The 27,316-nt window shown below is 46.1% G+C and overlaps 1 protein-coding gene across 3 annotated transcripts in view; it reads right to left on the reverse strand.

The window, feature by feature from the left end:
* ARAF (A-Raf proto-oncogene, serine/threonine kinase) overlaps positions 1-27,316 on the reverse strand; it is a 1,000,066-nt gene that overhangs the window by 798,588 nt on the left and 174,162 nt on the right. For all 3 annotated transcript variants that reach the window (XM_069647431.1, XM_069647429.1, XM_069647432.1), the window contains exons 3-4: positions 7,458-7,564; positions 6,656-6,758 (exon numbers count right to left, since the gene is read on the reverse strand). In XM_069647431.1, the coding sequence (XP_069503532.1) occupies positions 6,656-6,758; positions 7,458-7,564 (210 nt within the window). The remainder of the gene's footprint in view (positions 1-6,655; positions 6,759-7,457; positions 7,565-27,316) is intronic.

Consider the following 27,316-nt stretch of genomic DNA (forward strand, 5'->3'; position numbering starts at 1 on the left):
AGGGGTGGTGAAAGTCTTCCCCTTCAAGAGGTTTTCCCCTCAACCACCACTGCAGAGAGAGAACGAGGGCTGGCGAGAGAACTATCAGATCTTCCCATTGTCCGCTGGCCTGACACCACTGACTGTTGAGCCACTCTTGCATGTGACGCATGCGCAGACATGCGGGAGGAACTAAGTAAATGCATGACGCCATCGTTTCTAACAGTCACATGGCTTTGCCTACTGTCACTTCCCGACTGGCTACATACTGAGGGATCTGAAAGAGCATGTTTTGAACCCTCTTGTTGGAGGGGAAAACGAGGCAGTCTTTTGTCCGAATTAGAGCCCCTAGAAACGGTTTGACTTGACTGGGGTCTAGGCTGGATTTCTTCTTGTTGATGGAGAATCCCAGACTGAATAAGAGGTCTATTGTCTATTGAAACTGGAGTTCCTCAGCCATGCATGTCGCTTAAGCAAGGTACCTTGTGCCAGGGTTCTTCCTGCTGTCTCTGCAGCATCCATAGTGTTCTTGAGCACATTCTGGTTGACTTGCTTGCCTTCCGAAACAATGGCGAGCGACTTGGTACATGTAGGTTCTGGTACTTCCTGAAGGCCTTCTTGCACAAGGTTCCACTGGACGTCTGCATAGCTGGCAAATAGCGTAGTGTTATTGGCTATTCGGGTGAAAAACGCAGCAGCAGTTGTGACCCTCTTTCCCAGTGCATATAGTCTCTTGGACTCATCGGGTGGTGCCTCTCCGGTAGACAGGGGAACACCAGCACGTTTTCCAGTAGTGGTGACCACTAAAGAATCCAGAGTGGCATGTCCTTTGATGTAGGCAGCGTCGGTCGGAGAAGGACGAAACAACTTCTCTACCCAAGGGTTCATCGCCCTGCTTTGGGCTGGCATCAACAAGGAAGATGCCAATCTCCTCTTGATAAGAGTTCAACAAAGGGATGGCCTGGCTGGCCAGAAGTTTTTCTTCGAGTATATTCTCCACAAAATCAGTCTCTGGTAAAGCTTCTTGAGTGGCGATCTGAAAATGGTCATCCGCCTTCTTCAAGATGGCGTTAAAACGCCATTTGATCGTCCACTGGGGAGGCTAGGTGGGCCAGAGTGGAGGGGGGGGAATCTATGCACAGGGCATTGGGGTCCTGGCTGGGAGTAGACAACGTCCAAGGTTGAGCATCAACCTGACGGCTGTCTTCCCAATTGTCCATAAGATCTGCCTGGTCATCCACATTGTAGTTCTCCAGAAAAGTGGCATACTCATCCTGATCATATGTGTCCCTAACATTATCATCTGTGAGGACACAAGTATACTCCTCATGTGGATCTTCCAAGGTACTTTGAAACTTGGATACAGGCATAGAAAGAAGGTCTTCTCGAGGTCTCTTGGGAGCAAGCTTCTCAGATTCTCAGAATAAGAGACACATTTTTCTAATCTGTCCATACATCCCTCAAATTTCTCCCTGGTTCATGAGGATTAACCAGATGGGTCCGGGGGAGGAAAGGGTTCATCATCTTCCCTGTGACATCAAGATGTGTCCACTAATGTACCTGATAAAGGCACAGGACTCTCTGCGTAGTCCTTGCAGCGTTTGGGGCGCTGTGGCATGTCTTTCGGCACGTCTCTAGGCCGTTCTTTGTGCTTAGTCGCCTCCTTCGACCGTTCCTTCAGTCTAACTGCCGAGGCAATCCTTGAGATGCTCTCGCCAATGCTAGGGGAATCTGGTCGATCTACCGGCTGAACCGGGGGCTGCGCGGTGGATTTCAGCACCACTGGTAAACCGGGGGCTGCGCGGTGGATTTCAGCACCACTGGTGAACCGGAGGCTGAGCGGTGGATTTCGGTGCCACCGGGGTCTTAAACAGCATCTGCACGTCCTCCTGGAGCGAGTCGACGGCCGCATGTTTTTTAGTGTTAGCGCCCTTTATTTTGGATTGTCCAGTCGCAGGCCGCGGCTGCGGGGAAGGCTGCCAATGATGCCGATAAGAGGATCCCCGTCAAAGTTTGACGGTTCCATTGGCGCTTTGGTACGCTTCGACAGTGCTGCCGTAGCAGAACCTTGGGTTGCGTTTTTGGTGTTATGATTGTGTGCGCCCCTGTCGCTGGGCGTTTCCCCATAGCGTGACTTGCGTCAAGCCTGGTGGGGTCGGGGACGGGCTTTCGCAGACCGAGAGCTGTCTGCCATTAGGTTAATGGCTTCCGACGTGGAGGCCTGGTCATCGCTAGTCCCCTCATCACTTTCAGGGGTTGCGGGGGAAGAACATTCGGCTTGCGACATGCCATAGGCCGCCCACCACTTCAAGTGGTGCTCCTTAAGCGTCTTAGTGCACAGGAGTTTACAGGCCGCGCAATCCACTTCGTTGTGGTCGAAGGGAAGACAATTATTGCACCGACAGTGCTAGTCTTTCCACAGATATTTTTCCCTACACGAGGGACAAAATCTAATGGCATCTTTTCCATAGCGAAAGACAGGTACAGCATGACAAAACCCAGGGAGCAGAGAGGGTGAAAGGGGAAAGGCATACTCGTAAAGAATATGGCCACCCCTACCCCACTCTCTCGACTGTATAGGCCGGCCAGAAGGCCCTGCAACGTGGACAGCAGCGCAGCTTGAATCAACAGGCGTCGAAAGTCTGCAGCAGTCTTAGGCGTTGTTTCACAGGATTCAACTGTTGAAGTGACTTAAAGGGAATAACGACAAAGTCGATAATTATGACAAATAACGCAATCTCTATGTAAGAGCTCTGTGTTAGAGCGACCAGTAATCTGGGAGGAAATAAATCTGAGGGACCTCGGCACGTAAGGGATTTTGGGTACACTACATTTCACGTTAGTGATTGTGTTAGACACGCCTATGCCAACGTCCCCTTTCGATCCTCGAAAGACAAGATGCAATACTCAGCGGTTACCACTGGATGTCGGACCATATGCACAGCATGTGATTCTAAGCAGATTAACAAGCATCAGAAATAGAATGCTCATGTATTCCCTCCGTGGCATGACTGGAGACCAGATAAGGATTGTCGAACAAAAAAGACTGGGTTGTGCAGATGCATGGGAAACACCAGGATTACCAGGATGCTGGGAAAGACCAACTCTCAGCTGTTGGTATATGGACGAGTAGCAACCACTACAGGATGGGAAGATGGAATTCTAGCCTGTAATGCACACTTATTGATGACAGCACCAGTATAGATAGTGCAAGTAGTGAATGATGAATGCCTGATGTCATGGGCCAAGTACGCAAAATGATTAACATGGGTCAAAAATTAAGCAGGACCTGTATCCATTATTACCAATAAAGAATGCCACAATATGCTTCAGGAACAGGGGTCTGACCAAAGTTGGAGAAAACAAGGAATGCAAGCAGATAATCGACTTTGCCAGGGATGAATGGGGGAATTGCCATGCTGATGGACCATTATTGGGCCTGTGGATCCAGAGCTTAGATGTAGTTGCCTAAAAATTGGGGCAGACTATGCTCTATAATAGTCATACATGTTCCTGCATTGGTGATTCCCCAAAGTGATCTCCATATTAAAGCCTTTACAAAGATGAATGCACACCAAAGAAAGAAGAGGTTTCTGAGCCTCCATCGACAGAAGAGAGAACTACTTTTCTGCAAAAATAATAACAGCCTGTGACAACATTCCTGCTGAGCATAAACTATTCGGTAAAACGGCAGTGATATTTACAGCAATATTCACCCCAGGAATACAGACGGCAGTGAACGCCAAATGGTTACAAATAACCAGATGGCAGCTGTTACAAGCAATAAACACGACAATAAAAGGATTTAATGCAATTCGAGAAGAATTGAGGGGTATCAGCCTAATGACGCTCCAGAACAGGTATGTGTTGGACTTAATTACAGCACTGGAAGTACCTGTATGCGTCAAGATCGGGCCTCCCTGTTGCACATACACACCTGCCCACGATGGAGAAAATGGAACCCTGACAGAGGCAATAACAATGCTAGCGACCCTGCATTCGAAAATGGAAGAAGAGGTAGACGAGAGTGAAGAAGCCGATTAATTCTCATCCCTGTTTTCATGGGTTCCAACCTGGGTGGCAAATGCCTTCAAATTGCTTGGAGCAATACTAGTGTTAGTATTGCTGGGATTCAGTCTTGTAAGAGTAGTTATAGGGCAATGCAAGAAGACAGCAAAGAATACTATTGGGATGAAGATAATGATCAATGTGAATGCTGAGACTGGTGAACACATACAGACTGAAAGCACCACCTGTGAGCACCTTAAAGGAAGCCCCTTGACAACCCCAGGAACAAAGTTTTATTAGCTCAAGTATCATAAGAACTATGTAGGACGTTGGGCATTCCGTCAACCATATGACGTGGAGTGTGGATGAGCACATAAAGAATGCAGGTGAACTGAGGAGGGTGATGAAGATATGGATTCTGAAGAAACCAAAGTGTGAAGAAAAGGTGAAGAAAATTGAGGAGGTGGTCAAGGACTCGACCACAGGGGGAATGTAGAGAGGAAGATGTACACGTCATCTCTATTGCCTGCGCCCTCACCTCCGTCATACTGGAAGAACAGCAAGAAAGCATTGTGTGAGACACCAGGTATCGTTCCCAGTACTGCATATAAGATACGAGAGATGTTATACACTTAGACAACCGTATCGAATGTACCCTCGCATTGATGGGGTAACGGATGTCTGCATACAATACAGAACATAGAAGAGCTATAGTGAAACCAGACCATAGTAAAGTAACTTCACGAAGAGAAGAGACTAGGACGTGCTGAAACGATAGCGAATACGCAAAAGAATGAAGATATAATTGAAGTAACAAGGGAAACATGTATGCAAATATAAAGAAATCTTATACATTAAGAAAATATGAGAATCAGCAAATGTACATACGGTTGCCGCAGGAGAAAACATAACGAAGGTAAACCGCCACAATGTAAAGATAATAGTGAGCTAAGAAGCCTTGAAGGGAGAGACCAGAACTGCAGAACGAAGATGTGCTGGAAAACAGCTTTGTGCGAATAACAAAGAATGTCCATTTGGCTTAGGATCAAGGATGTCACATCTAGAGGCAAATAGCAAGGCACAAATGAAGTGAAAGATGATAAGCTACATACACAGGACATATTTATCTTAGATTAAGTGAAGGAAAAAACATTTGCAAAACCAAGTATTGAACAATTAAAGGTGCAAGACGAAGCAACTGAGTCTCCAGAGGCCAAAAGGAGTAGCAGCATCCAGCTTAATTGAATTAAATAGCACTTAATAAAAGGTCTAAAATTAACAAAATCATGGCCTCCTCACGTGGTACAAGACTCAAAAACAAGGCCTATTCATTAAGCTTCAGCTGAAGATAGCAATGTAGCAATGTACCTATACTCCCTTAAAAGTCCCAAGGAAGAGAACAATCAGCAAGGTCAATTAAAAAGAAGAAACAATGTCCTAGGGCCTAACTGATGAGAGATGGCAAGCTAATTGACCAAAGCGGGAAGTGGTCTGACTTTGTTCCCCACACCTGGGTTTTGTTTTGCTCACATGCTGCTAAGGAGCCGAATGTTCAAGGTCGGGAAAGAATGCCAACCAATAAATGAAGGCCTATAAGGCAGTGTAGCATACATTGTTGGAGCGGCCAATCCGTTGCTGTTATTCTGCTATTAAACTGGATTATACGTAAGGCATGCCTACCCGATAGAAGGCAGCCAATTATGTTACTAACACTTATAGAAAGTAAAGATACATATGTTCCCTTAACCAATCCCTCATTTCGATAGGTTTTTACTATTTGCCACATAGGATTACTTTACAGATGACGTACATAGAAGTATAAAAAAACCTTTGTATAATTGAAATGTAGACAAGAGTGTGTGACCTGCAATCTGACCTGCAATCTGTTTATTCACCAGGTTTCCCCACTTTATTTGAGCGGATAATAAAGTAGTATGCTGCCATATTCTTTGAGTCTGTCCTGTTAAATTGGGTCTCAGATCATTTGTTGGCATTTCCATTTGGCACTTGGAACACTCAAAGTGCCACTGCACATTTGGTAGCAGTGCAGATGGTTCTGATCCAGTCTCCTGGGCCCAAATTCCATCAGGCACTTGGAACACGCCAGGTGCTACTGCACATCCTTTAGACAGAGTCGTGGATGGGATTTTAAAGAGGGCCTACCCGCCTTGAGTGTCACCTTGTGTTCTTTCAATGCCTTACACGTCATGGATTGCTAAGACCCACAGTCGGCCGTTCTGTGGTCGACGCCCAGACACCACAAATAGACACGATGTGGGGCGGTTATTGACATTTTAGCACCACAGTCAATGCATTTCTTGTACCCGGTCTTTGGGGTAGAAGATGATGAAGCCATATCGAAGTTATGACGCAGTTTCGAGAGAAACCAGATGTGCCATATCCGAAGTGAAAGCGATCACAGAAAAACAGACTAAATGGGTGCAGTGCGTGCTATTTATACCATTGATGACGTCAACCTTGAGACGGAGGCCCTCGAGGGACATTGAGTCGTCCACGACGATGAACAGCGCCCTATGCCAGAAAAAATGTGTCCGAAGCAGCTGACGCTGGAAGGGAGATATCTAAAGATGAGGAAAACATGAGAGGGGACAATCCTTTTGAAATAAAGCATGTTAGATAAGTCAAGAATGGGACTGATGTTACTTACAAAATTGTGCATTGAAAGAGGCACATCATCCAGCACCTCCACGAGAAGCACCTCACCCACCAGCGGGCTGATATCTGTCTCCCAGTCTGTCAGAGCCTTGCGCCTGTATGAGATGGGGATAGAAATTAGTTAGACGATAAAATAAGAGTGAGTTACCGCCATATGCAACTCGACCTTGAGCCGATGTTCACTTGTTATTAGCAGACTCAGACCAACCACGTTCATTAAAACATCTCGATTTACACATACCCTTGCCCCAGCCCTTCCACCCCCTCCCCCCTCTTTTAAACACAGTAGCCATGACCTCCAACACCCTGGCTAATCAGTACCACATACAATGTTTTCAGTTCAGCTCAACCTTATCTGTTGCAGCTCCTAATTCAGAAATACCCTAGCACAGCTCTGCCAGGACACAGGAATTCTCAACTGCTGCAGCGCATGTACTACAATACCGAGCCCCCAGATTCCGCATTGCCATCATACCTCAATTTTAGTCTTTAAAATTCCCTTCTATTCAAGTGCTGAGACCTCACACATTGCTCCACAAAGGCACTTAAATGATGACCTGTAATATGCTATGGTGTTTCCGTACAGAAGCCACAAACATTTTTCTGATGAAAGCCAATTCAAAGTTGCAACACTTGCAGCTGTTTCAGGACCGAGGTATAAACAGCCATCTGTTAAGGCATGCAATTCTGACACTGCAGAATCCCCTATGATCGGCTATGTCATTATGGACACCTACAAAACAGGTCTGTTAAAACACTCCTGCATGTTTCACTGCACACTACGGCACACTTACCCATTGATAAGCCTGTAAACCGCACAACACCCCTGGTTCAATCCTCTGACCTTCAGCGCTTTGTCCAGTGACTCGTAAACACTCATCCCTGACCGGGCGACATTGACCTGCCAATGAATTAGAAAGAGGGCAAGTTTGTACTCCTTTTCACCATCATCTTTAATGTGATTTAAGTTCAAACTTAACAAGATTTACAAGAAATAAACATTCAGAAAGGGGTGGGGGGCATCAGTATAAATTAGACAATATCTAGGATCAAATACAAACCAGCACCATCATTGAATGTTTAAAAAAGAGGGGCCTGAAGCTAATGTAGTTGGGCCCATCCCATGGGGAGCGGAGCTAACAGAGGGAAGGATGTTTGCTCTAAACCTCGGCCGAATATGCAGAAGCGACCAAGCATAGCAAGGGAGCCCTGACCAACGAGGTCGGAGGGTAAAGGGTGGGAGGAGGGGAAAGGGACAGGAAAATCTGTTAAATAATGGGTGCATTTTACAGCACACTTTCTGTGAAAAATTAAATAAACAGCCACACAGCTTACAATCGGGTTTGTAGAGTTAGGTATAAAAAATTAGGTGTCAATTCACCATCAATGTGCAGGATAATTTCCAACACATTTCTATAATGTCTTTGCTCAGTAACGACAGAAACTGGCCAATGGAAAAAAACATTTTCAGGCTCATTGTGCCCCTACATATGCCAGTGGAACATACTCAGGTTTGCTTTGCCCTTAATCGTACAAGAAAACATGTTCATGCTGACTCAGCCAAAAAGTGCCAGTATCCCCACGTGAGAATATACATGAGGTTTGCTCTTAACGGCAGTAAAAAAAAAAAACATTCCACAGTAAGAAAACAAGCTATTGTGCTGGCTACACAAATGCCTACATATAAGAACATTCATGTTGTTTTGCCCACCAATGCCAGTAAAAAAAATGCCATCTAACAGTAAGAAAACATTTCCTTGCTGGCTGTCAAAATGATCCCCACATGTTAGAATAAGAATCATGTTGGCTGTGCCCTTAATACCAGTGAACAATGTAATTCCACATTAAGAAAACATGTCCTTACTGGCTTCACGCATGGCCTCCCCGCCCTGATGTAAGAACACTCATATTGGCTTTGCCAGAAAAAAATAAAGTCACGAAATGCCACGCCACAGTAAGAAAACATTTCCTTGCTAGCTGAACAAATGCCCCTCTTCCCATATAAGCACAATGTTGGTTTTGCCCTTAATAGGAGGAAAACATTCTATCCCACAGTGTGAAAAGATCTAGGCTACCAGCTCATAGCACCAACCTTCACCCAAACTCCTCCTCCACATCCTAATTCTCATCAAGTTGACTTTGTTTTGCCCAAAAAATGCTAGATCATGCTATGCCCCTGTAAGAAAACGTCCATGCTGCAATGCCTCTGTGTCCCAACATCGCAAGCACACACACGTTCATACACAATCACTCACCTTTGCAGCTTTCACTCCGTCATTCATACAAGCACCCAGGGCATTTACAATGCACCATCATTTGCATACACACTTGCACCTATCCACATCACTCACAATGCATTCATTCATATGAGTGCACTTACACAGAAACCATCTTGCATGCAAACATACATACAAACATACAATCCTCACTCACACAGATAAAAATGCCTTTTGTCTCTTAACTGTATCTCTCCATACTCAACACGCAGCTGCCTCCTCAACTGCTTTCTAGGTGTCTGGCTCCCGTGCTCAAAGCAAACAGGAACTAAAAAGCAAGGAAAGCGTCCTGGTTCCTGACATGCGAGCCAGAGCCGGATATCCATCGCGGCTACTCAGCTGCTGACACAGACCTATCTGTAAATGTCCACAGATGCACAATGCTGCTGAATGGGCATTTTCCAGATTTTGGCCCGAACCTTTTCTGCTTAGGCCCTACCCAGTCTACGCCCCTGACAAGCACTGAAAAAGCCTGTAACCGCAACTCCTTTTTTTGCAAATAAGTTCAAGTCTTCTGCTTATGGCGGTTAAGTTTCTGTGTTCGATTGAGCCAATAAAGAGGGTGGTTGGACTGATGTGTTTGTGTGAGATTGTGCGGATGTATGAAAAGAACAAATTACTTACCCCTGGTAATGTTCTTTCAACGATGTTCCTCCCACATATTCCTCATCTTTGATATATCCCAGCTTATGTCCAAAGCGTCAGCTTCTTTGGACATTTTTCACAGCAGGGGGTGCCGTGCGTTTTAACATTGTAGTTCTCATATCCCTCTGCGGCCTCTACACGCGCTCGAGTATGACGTCGACATCAGTGTATATTATAGCACACACCACACCCGATGCCTCAGTTCTTAGTTTAGTTTATTATTTGATAATGCGCATCAAAACCCAGGGGTAGCCGGGCGCAGCAGTTACAAGAATACTTAAGCTTAGTTACATACAATAGTGCATACAGAGGATACAGTACAAATGTTATTAACAATTTAGCAAGCATGTATAAAGGGTACAGGAGGAAGGGGGTTTCCTATACCACGAGGAAGTCAGGTCAGGGATCAGGAATGACATAGTGGTTATTCACCGTAGGTAGCCATGGTGAATCCAGGCCGAGAGAGTTAGTTAGTTGGCGTTGGACCAGAGCCACTTTTTTGCGTGGCGTCTAAAGCTCAAGTATGGAAGATTAGCTCTCAGTGCAGAGGGAAGGGCATTCCATGCGCAAGCAGCTTTTACAGGGAAACTGGCTCCGCCCGTTGTTTTAATTTAAATTTAGGACTTACAAGCAAGAGGTGGTTGGCTGCTCTCGTGTGGTATGTGAACGATTTTCTACGTAGTTTATCCGAAATGTATGGTGGGGTGTTATTGTTCAGTCCTTTGTGAGTGAGGGATAGCGTTTTGAGGAGGACTCTGTCGCTAATTTTTAGCCAGTGATGCTCTTTCCTAGTATTAGAAAGGTGTGCTCTGCGAGGTATATCCAGAGCTGCTCTAAGGGCATTATTTTGTAGTGTTTGCATTTTCTTTATGATAGACTTGCTGGCCCCCGAGTAGAGGGCGTTGCAGTAGTCTAATTTCAACATTACTAGGGCGTTGGCAAGTGTTATGCAGTTGGATTTGGAGAAGTAGGGTCTGCAAGCCCTGATTAATTTGCATGTGTAGGCCGTCGAGGATGCGAGGGCATTAGTTTGTTTTTTGAGAGAAAGTGTAGCGTCGAGGTAGAAACCTAGAGTTTTTACCTCAGTTGCTATTTTGATTAAATTGCCATCAATATTGAAGGCACAGTAATTGGGACTGAGTTTTTTGAGGTTGGAGTCGGAGCCTAAGATCAGTATCTCTGTTTTGTCGTCATTCAGGCAGAGGCCGTGTGAGGCCATCCATGCCTGAATGAGGAGATAAATCTTATTTACTAGAGTTGTATCTTCAACTAAATTGCCAGAAAGTGGTATGAGGATCTGAGTATCGTCCGCATAGTTAGTGTATTTTATCCCCAGTCTGTCAAGTTTGTCGAAGAGTGGCTTAGTGAAGATATTTTACATTGTGGGGGAGACACATGAACCTTATGGGACACCACAGGTGATATGTATTGGGTCCGCAGAGGCTAAAGGGGAGAACACTCATCGTCCGGTTAGCCAGGAAGGATTGTACCCAAGCTATCGCTTCACTTAAGAAGTAGGCGGCAGACGCTAGGTGGTTGCATAACACTGCATGGTCCACCAAGTCAAATGCCGCTGATAAGTCAAGGAGGAGGAGCATAGCTGTGTTGCCTTTATCCTTCAACTCGTCGATTTGAGTCTTAAGGTCAATTAGGGCAGTTTCAGTGCTGTGTAGTGGTCTGAAACCAGATTGGCGCGATCCTAGTAATTGGTTCGTCTCTAGATAGTTTTGTATCTGGAGGTAGGCTACTCTGTCGATAATTTTAAGGAGAAATGGTACCGTCGTGATGGGCCTGTAATTAGTAGGGATGGCTGGGTCAAGGGTCTGTTTTTTAAGGAGGGGCAGTACCCAAGATTCTTTGAGGTTAGTGGGTACCCTGCTAGTTCTAAAGGATGTGTTAATTAGCTTAGCTATGAAGGGTGCTAAGTCTCTGGCTGCGTCCTTAATGACTTGTGCAGGGCAGCTGTCGCCTTGACAGTTGGAAGATTTCAGGGAAGATATCACCTTTTCAGTTTCCACTATGGATATGTTGGTGAATCTGAATGGTTCACAGTTGAATTGGGTCCTTTTGTTTGCACAGATGTCTCTAAGGCCACAAGATGATCGGACGTTCGAAGAGAGGAAGATGTAGAACAGGGAAATTCTCCCAAAGGTATAAGGGCAGGTTGGGAAGGCGAGGAAGAATATATGGGAGGGACATCCAGTCGAAAGAACATTACCAGGGTTAAGTAATTTGTTCTTCAAATGGATTGTGTCCTCCCACGTAATCCTCATCTTTGATAAGACTTCCATAGCCTCCCAATGCCGAATGTTGTAGGAGGTGGGAACAGTGAATTTACTTTTCATTAATGCTGTGCAAAACAGCTTTCCCAAACTTCACCTCCTGACTCGATGTAGAATCCAGGCAATAATGATTGTGAGGGTATGAAGAGAAGACTAAGTTGCAGCACTACAGATGTACTGCACTGGTATGCCCCGTTGCAAAGCCGAAGATGTAGCAGCACCTCTGGTAGAATGAGCTTGTAAGCTCGTAGCAACATCATTGCCCGGCAAATTGTAGCATTCAGAAATGCATAAAATAATCCAACAGGATGAAGTTTTCTTGGTTACAGCTTAACCCAGCTTGTGACCAGCCTATCAAACAAAAAGCTGATCGTCCTATCTGAGCTTTGCTAGTCTATTGATGTAAAAACTCAATGCCCTTTTTGGATCTAAGCGATTAAGCAAGCCTCTCCTCGTCCCTGGAAGGATGAGGAGGCGGATAAAAAGTAGGCAGTATGGTCCTCTGTGCCAAATGTGGGTTTCCTTACCCAAGGTAGGACTCAGGGTTCCCTTCCCCAAGTTCCAAATGTCACAGTTCCAAAACAAACACAAAAGGTCTCTGACTTCTGTAGTATAGCTGGACTTTGTTTTCAAATGTACCGTTGTAGCTTCCCCACTGTTTGAAAATGTCACTGTAAATCAGGATTCAGTATCCTTTGTTTGCCTGTTCTTTTCACATCCTTTTATAGTGCAGCATACAGTGATTGGTTTATAATTATATAGATTTTTTGTACTTTAATGTAGGTTGGTTTATATTGATTTAAACTTTCTTTCCTCCTTTAGATTTCACCCGTTTAGTAGTAAAGTATTAGTTCTGTTCAACAGCAAAATCTTACTTCAATTTGGTGTTCAATAATTGTTCATTTCGCATAGTTGAATGTGCAGAAACCATGGAAAACGTGTTTCTTGCCACACACGACCACTCGGATGCAAGATATTCCCTTTTATTTAATATTCAGCAAATGTAACTGTTAGTTCTACTTTAACCGAATAGTTTGCGTGACCAATGGCACGGGGTGTTCTGCGCCGCAGGGGCTGCTGCTGCCGTTTGTCCCAGGAGGGTTTCCGTCACTCAGTGCCAGACCGCTTGGCCACACCCCCTTCCACATTTAACCTGCTCCAAGACCTGCCAGGACTGAAGCCCACTGGACCAAAAGCACAGGGTGTTTCGCACTGCAAGGATGTTCTGCGCAAGCTGGGCATGTGGTGAAGAGTCTGGTGGTGACAAGACTACACCCCCAAGCCCAGCCACTGGAATGCAAGCAAGGACCCTCACTAGACGTCCATCCTCAGGTGAGAGTGGCTAAAGTTGGGCCGGGGGTTGCTGCAGGGTGATTGTCTGTTCTGAATCCCAGTACGTGGGTATCATTGAAATCTCTTAACGAGGTATTGGAGTCACCTCCCACTTCCCCACCCTGCCCCACTTTTTCATACCCAGCTTACCTCCCAGCCTACTATTCAAGCTCACACAGAGCCCTAGTCCAAGCGGAAGATTATAGTCATGAGGAGAAAACTGGGATTTGCCCACCCCAACTAAGTGGGGAGTGTGCCATTAACATTGACCCTGCTTCTGGGGAAAACACCTACAGCCCTTTTAACTTCATAAGGGAGGCATTTTCCCTGAAACAAGAAATTCACCAGTTCCTGAGGTTCCACTAAGATGCCCTGGAAGGGATAACAACAGAACCAGGAGATCACAACAGGCGAGAGACAACCAGCAATTGGGGTGGATTGACTGCTTTGTGTCTCAAAGAGAATTCTACAGCTAAAAATCGAGAAAGACCAGTCACTGATTAAGATCTGCCGTTCACCGCAGGAAATCCTGTCTATTCGGACCATCATAACGTCAAAGCCAAAGTTACTGGCAGTTAAAATGACCCCCCATACCCAAACCTAGCTGAAACCTCCCGTTATTGTAATCCCAATTTCCCTTTCGGCCTCTACAGGGACTACTCCTCGCCTCTTATCAGAATTGATAAATCATGGGGCAGGCAAACGATCAGCATTAGTGTCATAAGATGTTGCACAAGTCACCCCTGCAAGCTGTCTCCCACACAGGACTTGGGGTGAGGAGGTTAGGGGGGGTTGCCACAAAGCCTTTTATTGCATGAACATCTGGTTCCTGAACCTCTGCTTGTGTCATGCTCCATCAAGGTTTTTAGCCTGCCCACCTCTACATCCGGCCGCCTGGACTCAATGGACATGGAGACTGATGATGATGTGACTGAAGACAAGCCTTCTCCTAGTCTTACTAGCAGCACATGGAGCGAGAACATGATTAACACACGCTCGGGGACCAGCTCCTTTCTCCTTTTAACACCACTCAGGATCTCCAAGCCAATTAGCCAAGGTACTTGTCACTCTGGATGTGGAGTCCCTATACACTTCTATTCCACAGGTGGAAAGTTGGAAATTCTTGTCTTGATCCTAGACACAAGGAGATGTCCTCAAACACCTCCCAGCACGTTCATTGGTAAATGTACGAGATTGGCCATGACCCAAAACTACTTTTTTTACAAAAAACTGCTTTATCAACAAAAGAAAGGGGTAAGCACGGGTGCCACTTTTGCTCCCGATGTAGTCAATTTATATATAGCGCATTTCAAAACCCGATCAAGCTACAATCCATTTGCTAAAAATATAACAACATGGAAACGTTACATTGACGACGTGTTCTGCATTTGGACGGGGAAAAAAATTGATCAAAAGGGCTTAGAGTCAGATGGCTAAATGGATGTGATACTCATGTAAATTCACTATGGAGTACAACCGTCATAGTGTGAGTGTTTTGGACTTGAAAATCTATAAAAACCAGGAGAGATATGCCACTACCCTATATAGAAAACAGTCCGATAGAAATGGACTTCTACACTTTACTAGCTTTCATCCGGTGGGCCTGAAAATCTATTTCCCGCAAAGCCAATTCCTCAGAATCCGTAAAAACTACAGTAAGCGAGAAGACTTCGCAATCCATGTTGAACATTTAAAGAAAAGGTTCACGGACAGAGGATATCCGAGAAAACCCATAAAGAATAACCTAAAACGAGCAGCCAATACAAATAGGGAACTGGCCTTGGTGAAGCCAAGTAGAGAAAAACCAGAAGAACAAGTTACTTCTTACCTTGTAACTTTCTTTCGACGGGATGTTCCTCTGACGTATTCCTCATCTTAGATATCTCCTTCCAGCTCTGCTGGCCTCGGAACATTTTTTCTCTCTCTAGAGGGCGCTGCGCATCGACGTCCTGCGAGTCGATGTCCCTCGACAGCCGCCGTATCGACGTCGACGTCATCCTGCCTATAAAGGCCGCGGGCAGCGTCCGTTGCTCAGTTCCGTTTTGTAGCCCACAATAATACTTTCTGGACTAAACTAATCACCCTGAAGGAGCGTAAACTGCAACAACAAGGGAAGTAGAAGTGCGGGGATGGATGGGAGGGTCGATGAGGAATACGTCGGAGGAACAGCCCGTCGAAAGAACGTTACAAGGTAAGAAGTAACTTGTTCTTCGAAGGGATTGTGTCCTCCGACGTATTCCTCATCTTAGATAGGCTCCCATAGCAATATTCTATTATTGGAGGAGGGAGTACTGACTTCACGCTGTCTTCTATTGATGAATAGAATGCAGTACAGCCCTTCCAAACCTAGTCTCTTGACTGGAGGAGGAATCCAAATTGTAAAAACGTGTAAAGGTATGGACAGACGACCATGTAGCGGCCGCACAGATGTCTTTAACCGGCACGCCTCTTTTGAGGGCCGAAGAAGCTGCAATACCTCTGGTCGAATGAGCCCTAAGGTTTTGAGGGGGCTCTTTCCCTGCCAGTTTATAACATTCCAGAATGGCTAGAATGATCCATCTGGAAATGGTCTGCTTAGTTATTGGTAACCCCAGCTTGTGACCTGCGTAACCTACAAACAGCTGGTCTGCCTGTCTTATCCTGGCTAGTCTATTGATGTAAAAACTTAAAGCCCTCCTAGGGTCTAGCCTGTGTAACCTCTCTTCCTCTTTCCCCGGGTGAGGAGGAGGATAGAAAGATGGTAGGGTAATCTTCTGAGTGATATGGAATTCAGAAACCACCTTTGGGAGGAAATTAGGCTTCACTTGCAGGACAACTTTGTCTTTGTGAAATATTGTGTGAGGGGGTTTACAAGAAAGAGCTTGTAATTCGCTCACCCTTCTAGCAGATGTAAGTGCTATTAATAAAACAGTTTTAAGGGTAAGGAATCTTAACGAACAAGAATGGAGAGGTTCGAAAGGTGTGCCCATCAGGAAAGTTAGTACTAAGGTTAAATCCCATAGGGGAACTTGGAATGGTCTTGGGGGATAAACATTGGTTAACCCCTTTAGAAACTGTATTACCAAGGGTAATTTGAAATAGGATGGTTCTTCCGCAGTACGCTTAAAGATGGATAGTGCTGCGAGATACCCCTTAATGGTGCCAACTTGAAGGCCTGAATTTGCCAAATATAGTAGGAAGGACAAAACCATTGGTGTACCACATGAAAAAGGGTCGATATTCTGTTCTCTACACCAGCTGCAAAATCTGTTCCAACGGCAGCGGTATAAAGACTTTGTTGCTGGCCTCCTTGCCGAAAGCAACACCTCCATAACATCATCAGGGAGGTCCCAATCCTTGTACCTCAGCCTTTCAGAAGCCAAGCGTGAAGGTTGAGGGTTTTGATGTCTGGATGGAGAACCTGACCTCCCTTCTGTGAGAGTAGGTTCTCTCTGAGTGGAAGTCGAATTGGAGGGCAGATGGACAAGTCTAGAAGGTCCGGGTACCACGTTCTCCTGGCCCAATCCGGGGCAATTAGGATCATGGTTCTCCGGAATCTTCTCAACCACCTGATCATTTGAGGAATGACAGGGACCGGTGGGAACGCGTACAGAAGCGGAAACTCCCAGTCCACTATGAACGCGTCTCCCAGAGCTCCTCTCGGGGGAAATTCCCTTGAGCAGAACAGGTCGCATTTCCTGTTTAGGCTGGTGGCGAACAGATCTACCTGAGGGGTTCCCCAAAGGACGAAGATCTCTTGAAGGACTTCCTGAGCTAGTTCCCACTCGTGGGAGACTGTGCCCTGCCTGCTCAGAGCGTCCGCTGTCAAGTTCTTCTCTCTGGCTAGGTGAACTGCCGATAGAGATATTCCTTCTTGGATTGCCCAAAACCAGAGGTGCATCGCCTCTCTGCACAGGGGTAGTGATCCTACGCCTCCTCTTTTGTTGAGGTAATGCATGGCCACCGTGTTGTCCGTCATTATCAGGACGTTCTTCCCTTGTACAGCTGGCAGGAACGCCTTCAGCGCAAGTCTGATGGCTCTCAGCTCTAACAGGTTGATATGTACTCTGGACTCCGATGGAGACCAACGACCGCTGATGGTCAAGTCGTTGGCGTGGGCTCCCCACCCCGTGAGTGAGGCATCCGTGACTACTGTTATCTCTGGCCAGGGTTGCCAAAACTGTTCTCCTTTCAGAATGTTCTCCTGACAGGCCCACCACTGAAGGTCTCGAGCTACTCTGTCGGGAACTTGAAGAAGATCTGTCATTCTCCCTCAGAATTGTGACCACTGAGTCCTCAGTGCCCACTGGAGGGATCTCATTCTCAAGCGAGCCTCTGGCACTAGGAAAATGCAGGAAGCCATGAGGCCTAGCAACCTCAAAAAGTCGAAGGCTGGGAGACGTTGGGCCTGTTGGAACTTGGTGACCATCTGTAGAATATCTTGAGCCCTCACCTCTGGTGGCGAGGCTTTTCCCAGGGAAGTGTCCAGGATCGCTCCTATGAACTGGAGTCTCTGCGATGGTATCATTTGTGACTTCTTTAAATTGAGGGAGAAGCCCAGTCTGTGAAGGAAGTGGCACACGTGATTTAGCTGGATCTGAGCTTGTTCCGAAGAAACAGCCCTGATCAACCAATCGTCCAGGTAGGGGTAGATGTGAATACCTTCCCTCCTTAGACTTGCAGCCACTACCGACATTAACTTGGTGAAGACCCTCGGGGCGGAGGTCAGCCCAAATTGCAGCACTCGAAATTGATAGTGAGAGTTGCCAATTGCGAACCTCAGGTATTTCCTGTGTTTGAGATGGATAGGCACATGGAAATAAGCGTCCTGAAGGTCCAGAGATACCAACCAGTCCTGGAACTGAAGGGCCTGGAGGATCTGAGAAAGTGTGACCATCTTGAATTTGTCTTTTCTGAGGAATTTGTTCAACTCTCGCAAGTCCAAGATGGGTCTCAGTCCTCCGTCTTTCTTTTGGAATGAGAAATTAAGGGGAGTACCAGCCCTTGTTCCTCTCCGCTACAGGTACCGGTTCTATGGCACCTTTCTCTAGCAGGTCCAAAATTTCCTGCAAGAGGAGTGGATCTGGAGCTTTCTGAGAGCTGATCCCCGGTGGATGACTCTGAGGTATACGTAGGAAAGGCAGGCAGTAACCTTGGGCAACTGTTTCCAATGCCCAAGCATCTGACGTGCTAGCCTGCCATACCGCCAGATGTTGAGTCAACCTGCCTCCTACAGGTGTCCTGTGAGGGAAGTCCTCAGAGTGGTTTTGGGGCGGCTGATGCAGATGCCGATGGTAAAGAGGCACCTGCTGTTGCTGCGGCTTTTGAATATCTACCCCGTCCACCTCGGGTAGTTCTTCTTTGTCCCCTTTGAACCGGTCGTCCTCTACCTCTTCCGAATGCGGAGTAGAAGCGAAAGGACTTGCCCCTCGCAGAGGTTCCTGTGGGACGAAAAGGAGTCTGACGGATTGCAGCTCCTAGGGATTTAGCTGCTGCTTTTGAAGTTTGTAGTTTCTCTAAACTGTCATCCGCCTTTTTCCCGAACAAAGAAGAGCCATCGAATAGCATGTTCAAGAGTCTGGCTTGCACATCTGGGGCAAAACCAGACTTTCTCAACCAAGCGAATCTCCTGGTTGGTGTACTTGCCGCCATTGCTCTGCTGATACTGTCAGCCGAATCAATGCCCGTCTGGTGGGATTCGCACATAGCGTCTTTACCGTCCTGTATAATATTCAGGAACGCATCCCTTTCTTCTCCCTCTGGGATGCAGTCAGCCGCTGTAGAAGCACACACCCAAAGTGTATGGCTGAACCTAGCAAGGGTGCAAGTAGCATTCACAGATTTTAACGCCATGCTACATGCTGAAAAGACTTTCTTTGCCATAGCATCATATTTTTTATTGTCCCTGTCCTGTGGGACGGTAGGATAAGCCGTCTTGACATTGGTAGAGGATGCTGCCTGTACCACCAGACTTTCTGGGGATGGGTGTTTAGACAAGAACTCCGGGTCTGTAGAAAATACCCTGTACTTTGTAGACAATTTTTTATTAACTGCTGGTACGACATCTGGGGTTTCCCAGTTTGTCATGATCTTCCTCTGAAGAGCTTTATGAAAAGGCACCACAGGATCCTCCTGTGGGCCTTTGTCAAGAATATCCTTGAGGTCATCTTGTTGAAAAGATTGTGAAGGTGCAGACCACCCCATGAACTCTGTGATCCTGGCCATTAAGGCTCTATAGGGGGTTTCAGCATGCTCCCCCGGGTCTGGCCTAGCAAACTCCACCTCAGGGGAAGTGTCTAATCCACTTGCCTCATGTAAGGAATCATGAAGACCCTTTAACCTGCGTTCTTCAGAGGAAAATTCCTCTCTAATTGGGGTTACAGGTCCCTGCAACTCAAATATGTCTTCCTGTTCAGACAATTAACCCTCTTCCAAGATTGAGGACATAGTTCTCAATTGTTCTGAACTCATAAAGGGAGTAAATCCCATTTCCAAGGCAGAGGGTGCCGAACTTGTCATTATCGGCCTCGAAAACGTCGATGTCATCGACGCCGACGTCGAAGGCTTCGAACGTGGCGTTGAAAACAAAGGCGGAGGCCTCGAAGACCTCGACAGAATTGGAATTCTACTCGACAATCTCAAAGCCATTGACGTCGAGGACCTGGGGATAGTCACTGGGTGTGTCGTAACCGTGACTTTTCTTGGCGTCGACGCCGGTGTCGAAGCTGGCGTCGAGTCGACAGACCCGTGTGTCGAAGGTCCCTTCGAAACCGGCGTCGAAGACACCGACCTCGGCGTCGACGGAACACTCGTCGACGGCGTCGACGGAACCTTCGAGGAAGGTTTGGAGGTCATAGTCCTACTCGAGGGTTTGAGACGCGCTCGAGAGGTTTCCTTCGCCGGGTACTGCGACTCGCGGCGTTTTTGACCTTCGGGTCTTTCGACCAGAGCATCGCTCTCGGCAGTCTTCAAGGGGGTCAAGGCCGCTTTCTGGAAGACGCTCATCATATTTTTGCGGAATTCCTCCCATTCAGCCCGGGAACTATGTTTCGTGGGGCAAGGGATTCTTTTTGGCGAGGAAGAGGAAGACGGAGAAGGGGATCTTCGACTGTCTCCTCTTCGAGTGCTTCGATCTCGAGGAGTGATGGGACCAACTCCGAGACCTGGAGCGCCAATGGTGACGAGGAGACGAGTGTCTCGACTTTGTCGACGAAGAAGCTTTAAAAGTCTTACCTTTCTCCAGCTTCCCCCTACGCTCGTTCAGGGCCTTAGCTGTCATGGACATACAGTCCTCGCATTCCGAACAATGGTGTTCAGCTCCCAAACACCACAGACAAACTCTGTGAGGGTCAGTCAGCGACATCTTTTTTCCACAATCTCTGCATTTTTTGAAGCCGGATCGAGGAGTTGTCGGTTCCGACGAGGAAGCCATCGAGTACGGATCGAATAACTCGAGGTAACTAGGTATTAATCTGACAAGAACTGAGCAACGGTATTCCGAGGCACTGAGTAAGCGCGGAAAAACGGAACTGAGCAACGGACGCTGCGCGCTGCCTTTATAGGCAGGATGACGTCGACGTCGATACGGCGGCTGTCGAGGGACATCGACTCGGAGGACGTCGACGCGCAGCGCCCTCTAGAGAGAGAAAACATTTTCCGAGGCCAGCAGAGCTGGAAGGAGATATCTAAGATGAGGAATACGTCGGAGGACACAATCCCTTCGAAAGGCTGGTTTGTGTCACAACATTTGGTCTGGCGAGTAACCATATAAAGAGAATCCTACAGAAGAAATGGCATCTGGTTAAACATCCAGGTACCTTGAACAAAAAGACATTGTTTGCTTTTAAGAAAAATGCAAATATGAGACAGAAGTTGGTACAAACGTACAAAACACCACCGGACAATCAAGAGGTGCTGTGCTATCTCTATGGGGACTACCTCCAGTGAAGGGTCACCACAAATGTGGGGGCTGCGTAGCCTGCAACTTCAACTCGAAAAGGTGGTTTTGAACATGGCACAGTCAAATGGGAATGGAGAACCCCCACAAACTGTAAAAAGTACATTTTTCATCTATATTATTACATGCCCCTGCAAATTGCTGTTCCATGGGGAAGACCATTCGGGAGGTGGGACAAATGATTTCAGAGCATCGCTCCTATTTAAGAAATCGGGTGGCCGAAAAACCAGTAGTAGATCATTATGTACACCAGGGGCGAACATCCCAGTCAAATGGAATAATCAGGTTTTTGCCTGATCTGTAATATATTTAATTCTGAAAATCAATCCACGCGGATAGATATGACCAATACATTGCTAAAAGAGTAGCCATAATCCGGGCTCCGCCTCAGACTTTGGGTAGGGTGTCATCGATGGCTGCCTTTTTTTTTTTTAAACAAGGCCATTAATAATAATTTAGCATTTATATAGGCATTCATGGTGGTCTGACTTTGTGTCTATTGTATTACAACTTGATGCTGGTAGATGCACACTGGGGCCCCCTTTTCCTTTTGTCCCACGCAAGCCCTTCCTGAAATTGTTTCGACATACTATGTAGCTGAATTGATACAGCGATAATGAATCCCGGACCTGGCATGATAATTTATTTAGAATATTATGCACTTGCCTCTAGCCTTAATAGTCTATTCTAAAATGTCCATCCTATTTTCCCATACTAGCTTAAATTGTGCCGAAGGTCGGGGTGGGTTTCCTAGCAACCAACACTAACAGTTTCTTGCTGCTACTATCCTGCGAGCAGCACACTACGGAGGAGTCCCGCAGTGGAAATTAGGTCAGACAGGCTTACACACTAATAGATTCTCGACGCTGCAATCAAGAGCGTGTCTTGCACATCAGCATTAGTTAAATTCTGTTTTGCCTCTGAAAAACATGTGTGTGATTATTAATACATATTTGAGACGTGCACTTTCACACTAGCCGAGTGGAGATAACTTTGCGGCATTGTGCATCGTGGTTATGTCGGCGGCAACAGTTGAATGCTACTTTGCACCTTGATAGGTTTTGATGTGTTCTTGCCACTCTAAATATTACGCAAGCTTGTTAGCTCTCACATTCAACCGCAGCTCCCGCTTCCTGCATGATCTAATCCTACATGCATTTGTCACTAATGAATGCTCACTTTGTATAACTATGGCGAGTGTTCCTCTATTTTGCACAGCGCACCTGTGGGGCCTTTCCAACATGTAACCCTCTTTTCTGTCCATCACAGGACCCTGTGGACTAACTTCGCTGTTCTGATTTTTCTAAAACTTGATACCAGACACCGAGAGGTTGTTTCGAGAGAAGAACGGGTAAGCCCTTCCTTCTAATAACAGTATGCTGCAATTATTTTACCTCTCTAGTTTAACACTGATTATATATATATATATATATATATATTCAGTGACCCAAACCTTTCTGGACAGGGCAGGGCTAATTCTACACCCGAGGGCTATTGGCTTCCCCCCTCGAGGTGGGGCAACTAACAAGGTAGGATGCCATACATTTATTGTTTACTTTAATCACTTTTGACGCATTTAGTAGGCCTATCTGAATACACGTCACACTCCTTTCATTTATTCATACACACGTCTGTTTTCCTTATAGACACAAAACACATACTTGTGTACCTAAAGTGAACTCGTCCTGATCAAGGCCGCATATCGTGGAACCACAATCCTGGTTCTAGAGACAGCCGAAACACACTGTCGACGTTTAACGACAACAATAATTGACGGTGCAAACAAAGGGGAGGTCCTACAAAAAACATACACTTGAATGTATCCTGGACCTTAGCAGGGTTACTATATACTGCACTGTGAGCAGAGATTTATGTTGTTATAGGTCTCAACTGTGTATCACAGTTTTTGTTGTGTCTGAAAATGAAATGCTAAGTTATCACATGGGCTATAGATTTGTATGAAGGCCCGATTGTGTATACTTTTGAATTGTTTTTGAAGAGAATATGTTTGTTACAAATAATAACTTGTGTTGTGGAACAAATAGAAAAGTTCTAATACCAAATGAACAAAAAAAGTTATTTTTTGGGGTGCGACATAAAAAAGCCTTTTTTATGCACTTTTTATGTGTTCAAACAATCCTGGAAGATCAAGGCTCACCATATACCCCTACTATATAAAAACCACATTAAGCTAAAATAAGAAAAAGAAAACGAAACCAAGCAGTACTATCAGATGAATGCACTTGCTCAGATTTAACAAATTCCATAGCCATGCCAGTCACACTTTGCACAGAATCCCCAAACTTACCTTCCACAATCAAAATGTTGAAACCTAAGCCAGTAATCCCCTCCCAAGTTTGCCAGTTTCTCAGCTTCAGCCTCAGCTAACATCATAACTTCATCAACGCTTTCAAAAATCGGAATCAGAAATGTTACCAGGACAAGCTTAAGTGAAAGGTGGGCCGTAAACAGCAGCACATGCCATAAGTCCACTGCTATGAATCCTGCTGGTGAATTAACAAAGGGCCCAAGCATAATAATCCTTCTGTCGGGGTGCTCGAGAGCCCTAGCAATATGGCGGCTCAGTGTTAGAGCTCCGCAAAGGATAGGAACGACAATGGCAGACGCGCCTGGTTTGCAAGCCTAAATCATGGAAATATGGTGGATTACATCCTGTGTGCATCCTGAGGAGAAGACTCATGCGCTTCTTGTAACTCCTTACGCCCTATGGTGTGAAAATGCATCTTATGCTGATAACGAGAAGGGGTCGGCTCGGTGAAACTTGCTGCCTCACAACAACTACAGACCAGATGGGGGAGGTGTCTCCGCTCCAGGCGGCCCAGGTGCGGGTCGGTGCCACCCACCCCGAGCAACACAACGGCTGAGTGATGCAGCACAACCCGCCTGATTGGAGGCTGCAGGGGTGAGTAGTTTGCTCTGTTCCTCTCCCCCTGCGCCACTCAATAACTAGGCTGCTTCAGTCCCGCAGATGGCCACCTGCACTGGCGTGGACCGCGACCCACCCATGCTTCTTGTGCCACCTGACCTGGTCCAAATGCGGAAAGGGCCCAGCAGCATCTTCGCCTACTTTGAGAGTATCCCCTTCATGACATACAACATTTGCAACAGAGAAGTTCAATACAAATTAATCCAGCGACTATATTACTCTCCCTATAAAATGTGTTGCATGGGCCTGGTGTGCTCTGCAGCGTGCTGGCGCCAGTGTGGGCGGCTGGGTACTTTGGGACATATTTTGTGGTGGTGCCCAGCTATAATAACTTATTGGCAGAGAATTCCGAAATTTGTCTCGGGTATTCCTGACACCTCCATTAACTTCACCACTGGTCCTATGCTATTTGGTATAAACGAAGATGAATGGCATGCAGACCCCAACGTACGACAATTGGAACACATTCTCTTATTTTCTGCTCGTAAATTGCTAATCATACACTGGATTGCGCCTACTTAACAGGCCTACCTCAGACTTACCTTTAAAATCTGTACATTGGAACGTGCATTGATAAGGAGGCTAGGCAGACCTACTCAAGTTGACTGTATGGGGGAGTTGGCCGAAACATTTATCAATTAAGGGTTCTGGCTATACTTAGAAACCCGATATGTGCTCTTCGTGGACACCAACACTGCGAAGAAGATTCCAATCGTCAATCTTTAAAGGGGGGGAGATGGGACTGTTTTAGGGAGATAGGGTACTGGGTCTGGGGGATGGGGTAGCTGACGAAGTGGAGCGGGGAAGTGGGTGTGGGGACGGGTGTTTGTTGTACCCGTTTCTTCTCTATTCCTTGGATTAAGCATACTGCTGATTTGGTTTTTACTATGTTAAACTCAATAAAAAGAGGTTTAAAAAAAAATAAAAAGATTCATTCTGTCCCTTAGGCTTTGAAGGTCCATTACTAAATGTTGGAGTGATTCTGTTTTATGCCCACACAGTCTTACTTCCAATGTCGGTAGGCAGTTGAGCCTGAACTTTAGGTACCAGAGTCGGAGCTTAGCAGATGGGAATATCTTTAAATATAGTCCTTTGGGGGGGGAAGTGCACTGCTTCGTAGCCCTTGGATCTTTTCAATCTGCTAACTTTGCTGATGTCCGCTATATTGTCCCATCTTTTTATCCGCCCTTTAATATAGCATTAGAAACCGGATCGTGTAGCTCCAACTCGGCCATAAACATGTCATACTTTTTTTGAATTTGGAGAGGAAGGGATTCAGATGCTTTACCATTGTAAGGTTCAGGAAGTAGTCCATGTGTGGTGTTTCTGCTTTTGTCATCTTAAAAAACGCAGTGAGACTGCGCTTCATGAGTTGAGCCCACCACGAAACCAAACCCAATTCCAATCTAATTATGCTCACAGGCACCAAATGTGGCAGCCCTAGAACCCTCTTCAGGATCCTTCCTTCTATTACATCATAGAACTTCCTATTCCTGCCGGTAGTTAACTCACACCCGTATACCACCACCGCAGATATCTTTGCCCGGTAGAATTCTATGAGCGGAAGTAAAGAAAATTCACATAATATACCTCTCACTCTCTTGACAAATGACAGGCAGGACCCTACCCTTTCTTCCTCCCTCCTCCCCCTTCCTCAGTTCTACTTTTCCTTTTAAAGCACACAGGGAATCCTAAGTCTTGCAGACATTACACTTTCATTAGCGGTAAACCATTAATTGTACAACTGATTTGCTTCCCCCTCCAAGTGCATGTCATTACTCGGGATGTAGCTGGATTTTTTCCCCTGAGATGGTTCTTTTGGAGGTAATTCCCCAGCCCATTCAAGCTGCGCTGCAGCCCTTCCAGGGTATAATCAAACAGAACCACGTTGTCTGCATAGGTGATACAACCAACCCGCAACTCTCCCCATCTGGGTAAATAACCCCCCCTCCCCCAGGTCATGGCTTCCTTCCATAAATCGGCCATGTACAAGTTGAAAAGAGTCAGATCTACTACACAACCTTGTCTAACGCCCCTGGAAACCATAATGTCTCTGGACAAGTCTCCCCTCCAATTAAGCCTAACTTTAGTTCTGGTACAACATCTGAATCATGGTCAGCAGACCGGGCTCGTTGCCGCATTTTGAGAGCTTCTTCCAAAGGCATCGGAGGTCGACATTATCAAAGGCTGCCGCGAGGTCGATGGTGGCTATTTACTAATTTGTGTGCGCGCCAGTCCCGACGTCAGGGAGGCAGGCATGAAGAGCCATTCCACTTTGAAGGGTTCCCACCTCTCTCCAGAACCCAGTCTGGAGCGGGTGTATACGGTTTGTTTTTTCTGCCCAAGTTCTCAATTCTTTGAGAACCAGTGTTGCAAACACCTTAGAGGAGGTATATAAAAGTGAGATAGGTCGGCAGCTTAACGGGGACCCCATATCACCCTTTTTGAAAATGAGGATAAGCATAGGGCTATGCCATGAATCCAAACACACCCCATTGGATGCCATCTGCCTAAATAGATTGCTCAAGGTGTCAGCCCATAACTGCAGATTATTTTTCAAGACCTTGTTTGTCACACCGTCTGGGCTGCTTGCCCTAGAATTATTAAGATTCATAATGATTAGTTCCAGGCCCTCTTTCTCAAACGTAGCATCCCACACATGTGGTTGAACATCCTCCCACACCCTTGAATTAGTTGAGCGGGATTGTCGCTAAACTGTGATTTACTAAACTCACATTGGAGCTGCACTGGGTCAGTCTTGACACTGTTCCCTCTATGAGAATGTTTGAACCTCCCATAGTTTCCTTCTTAGGAGGGAGTGATCGCTCCGAGTGGTGTGAACTCTCTAAATGTTGGAGCCTAGTGCAATCTATATTTCTTGTGAATAGAAAATCAATGGTTGCGGAAATGAATGCACTGGCCCAGGTAGGGATATCATTTAGCTTCCCGTCCCCCATCAAATTTGTTTGAATAACATCCCATCGTGTGACCATTTGCGCCCTATATTATTCTAGAACGGTCAGTACTAATACTTTTCGTCACCCCTCTCATCCAACTCGGAGTGATCTCCTGCTGTCACCACACAATTGCAATTGAAGTCTCCTCCTAAAACAACAGCCCGTCCTTCACCCTCTTTATCCTTGTCGAGCAGAGCGTTTTCAATCTTATTACTAACTATCGAACACGCTCAACCTGGGATTAAAGTAGATGTTGATTAGGAGATAGTGGTTTTTGT

The sequence above is a fragment of the Ambystoma mexicanum genome, chromosome 2q, assembly GCF_040938575.1.
Source record: "Ambystoma mexicanum isolate Mex_15411 chromosome 2q, UKY_AmexF1_1, whole genome shotgun sequence".
NCBI lineage: Eukaryota > Metazoa > Chordata > Amphibia > Caudata > Ambystomatidae > Ambystoma > Ambystoma mexicanum.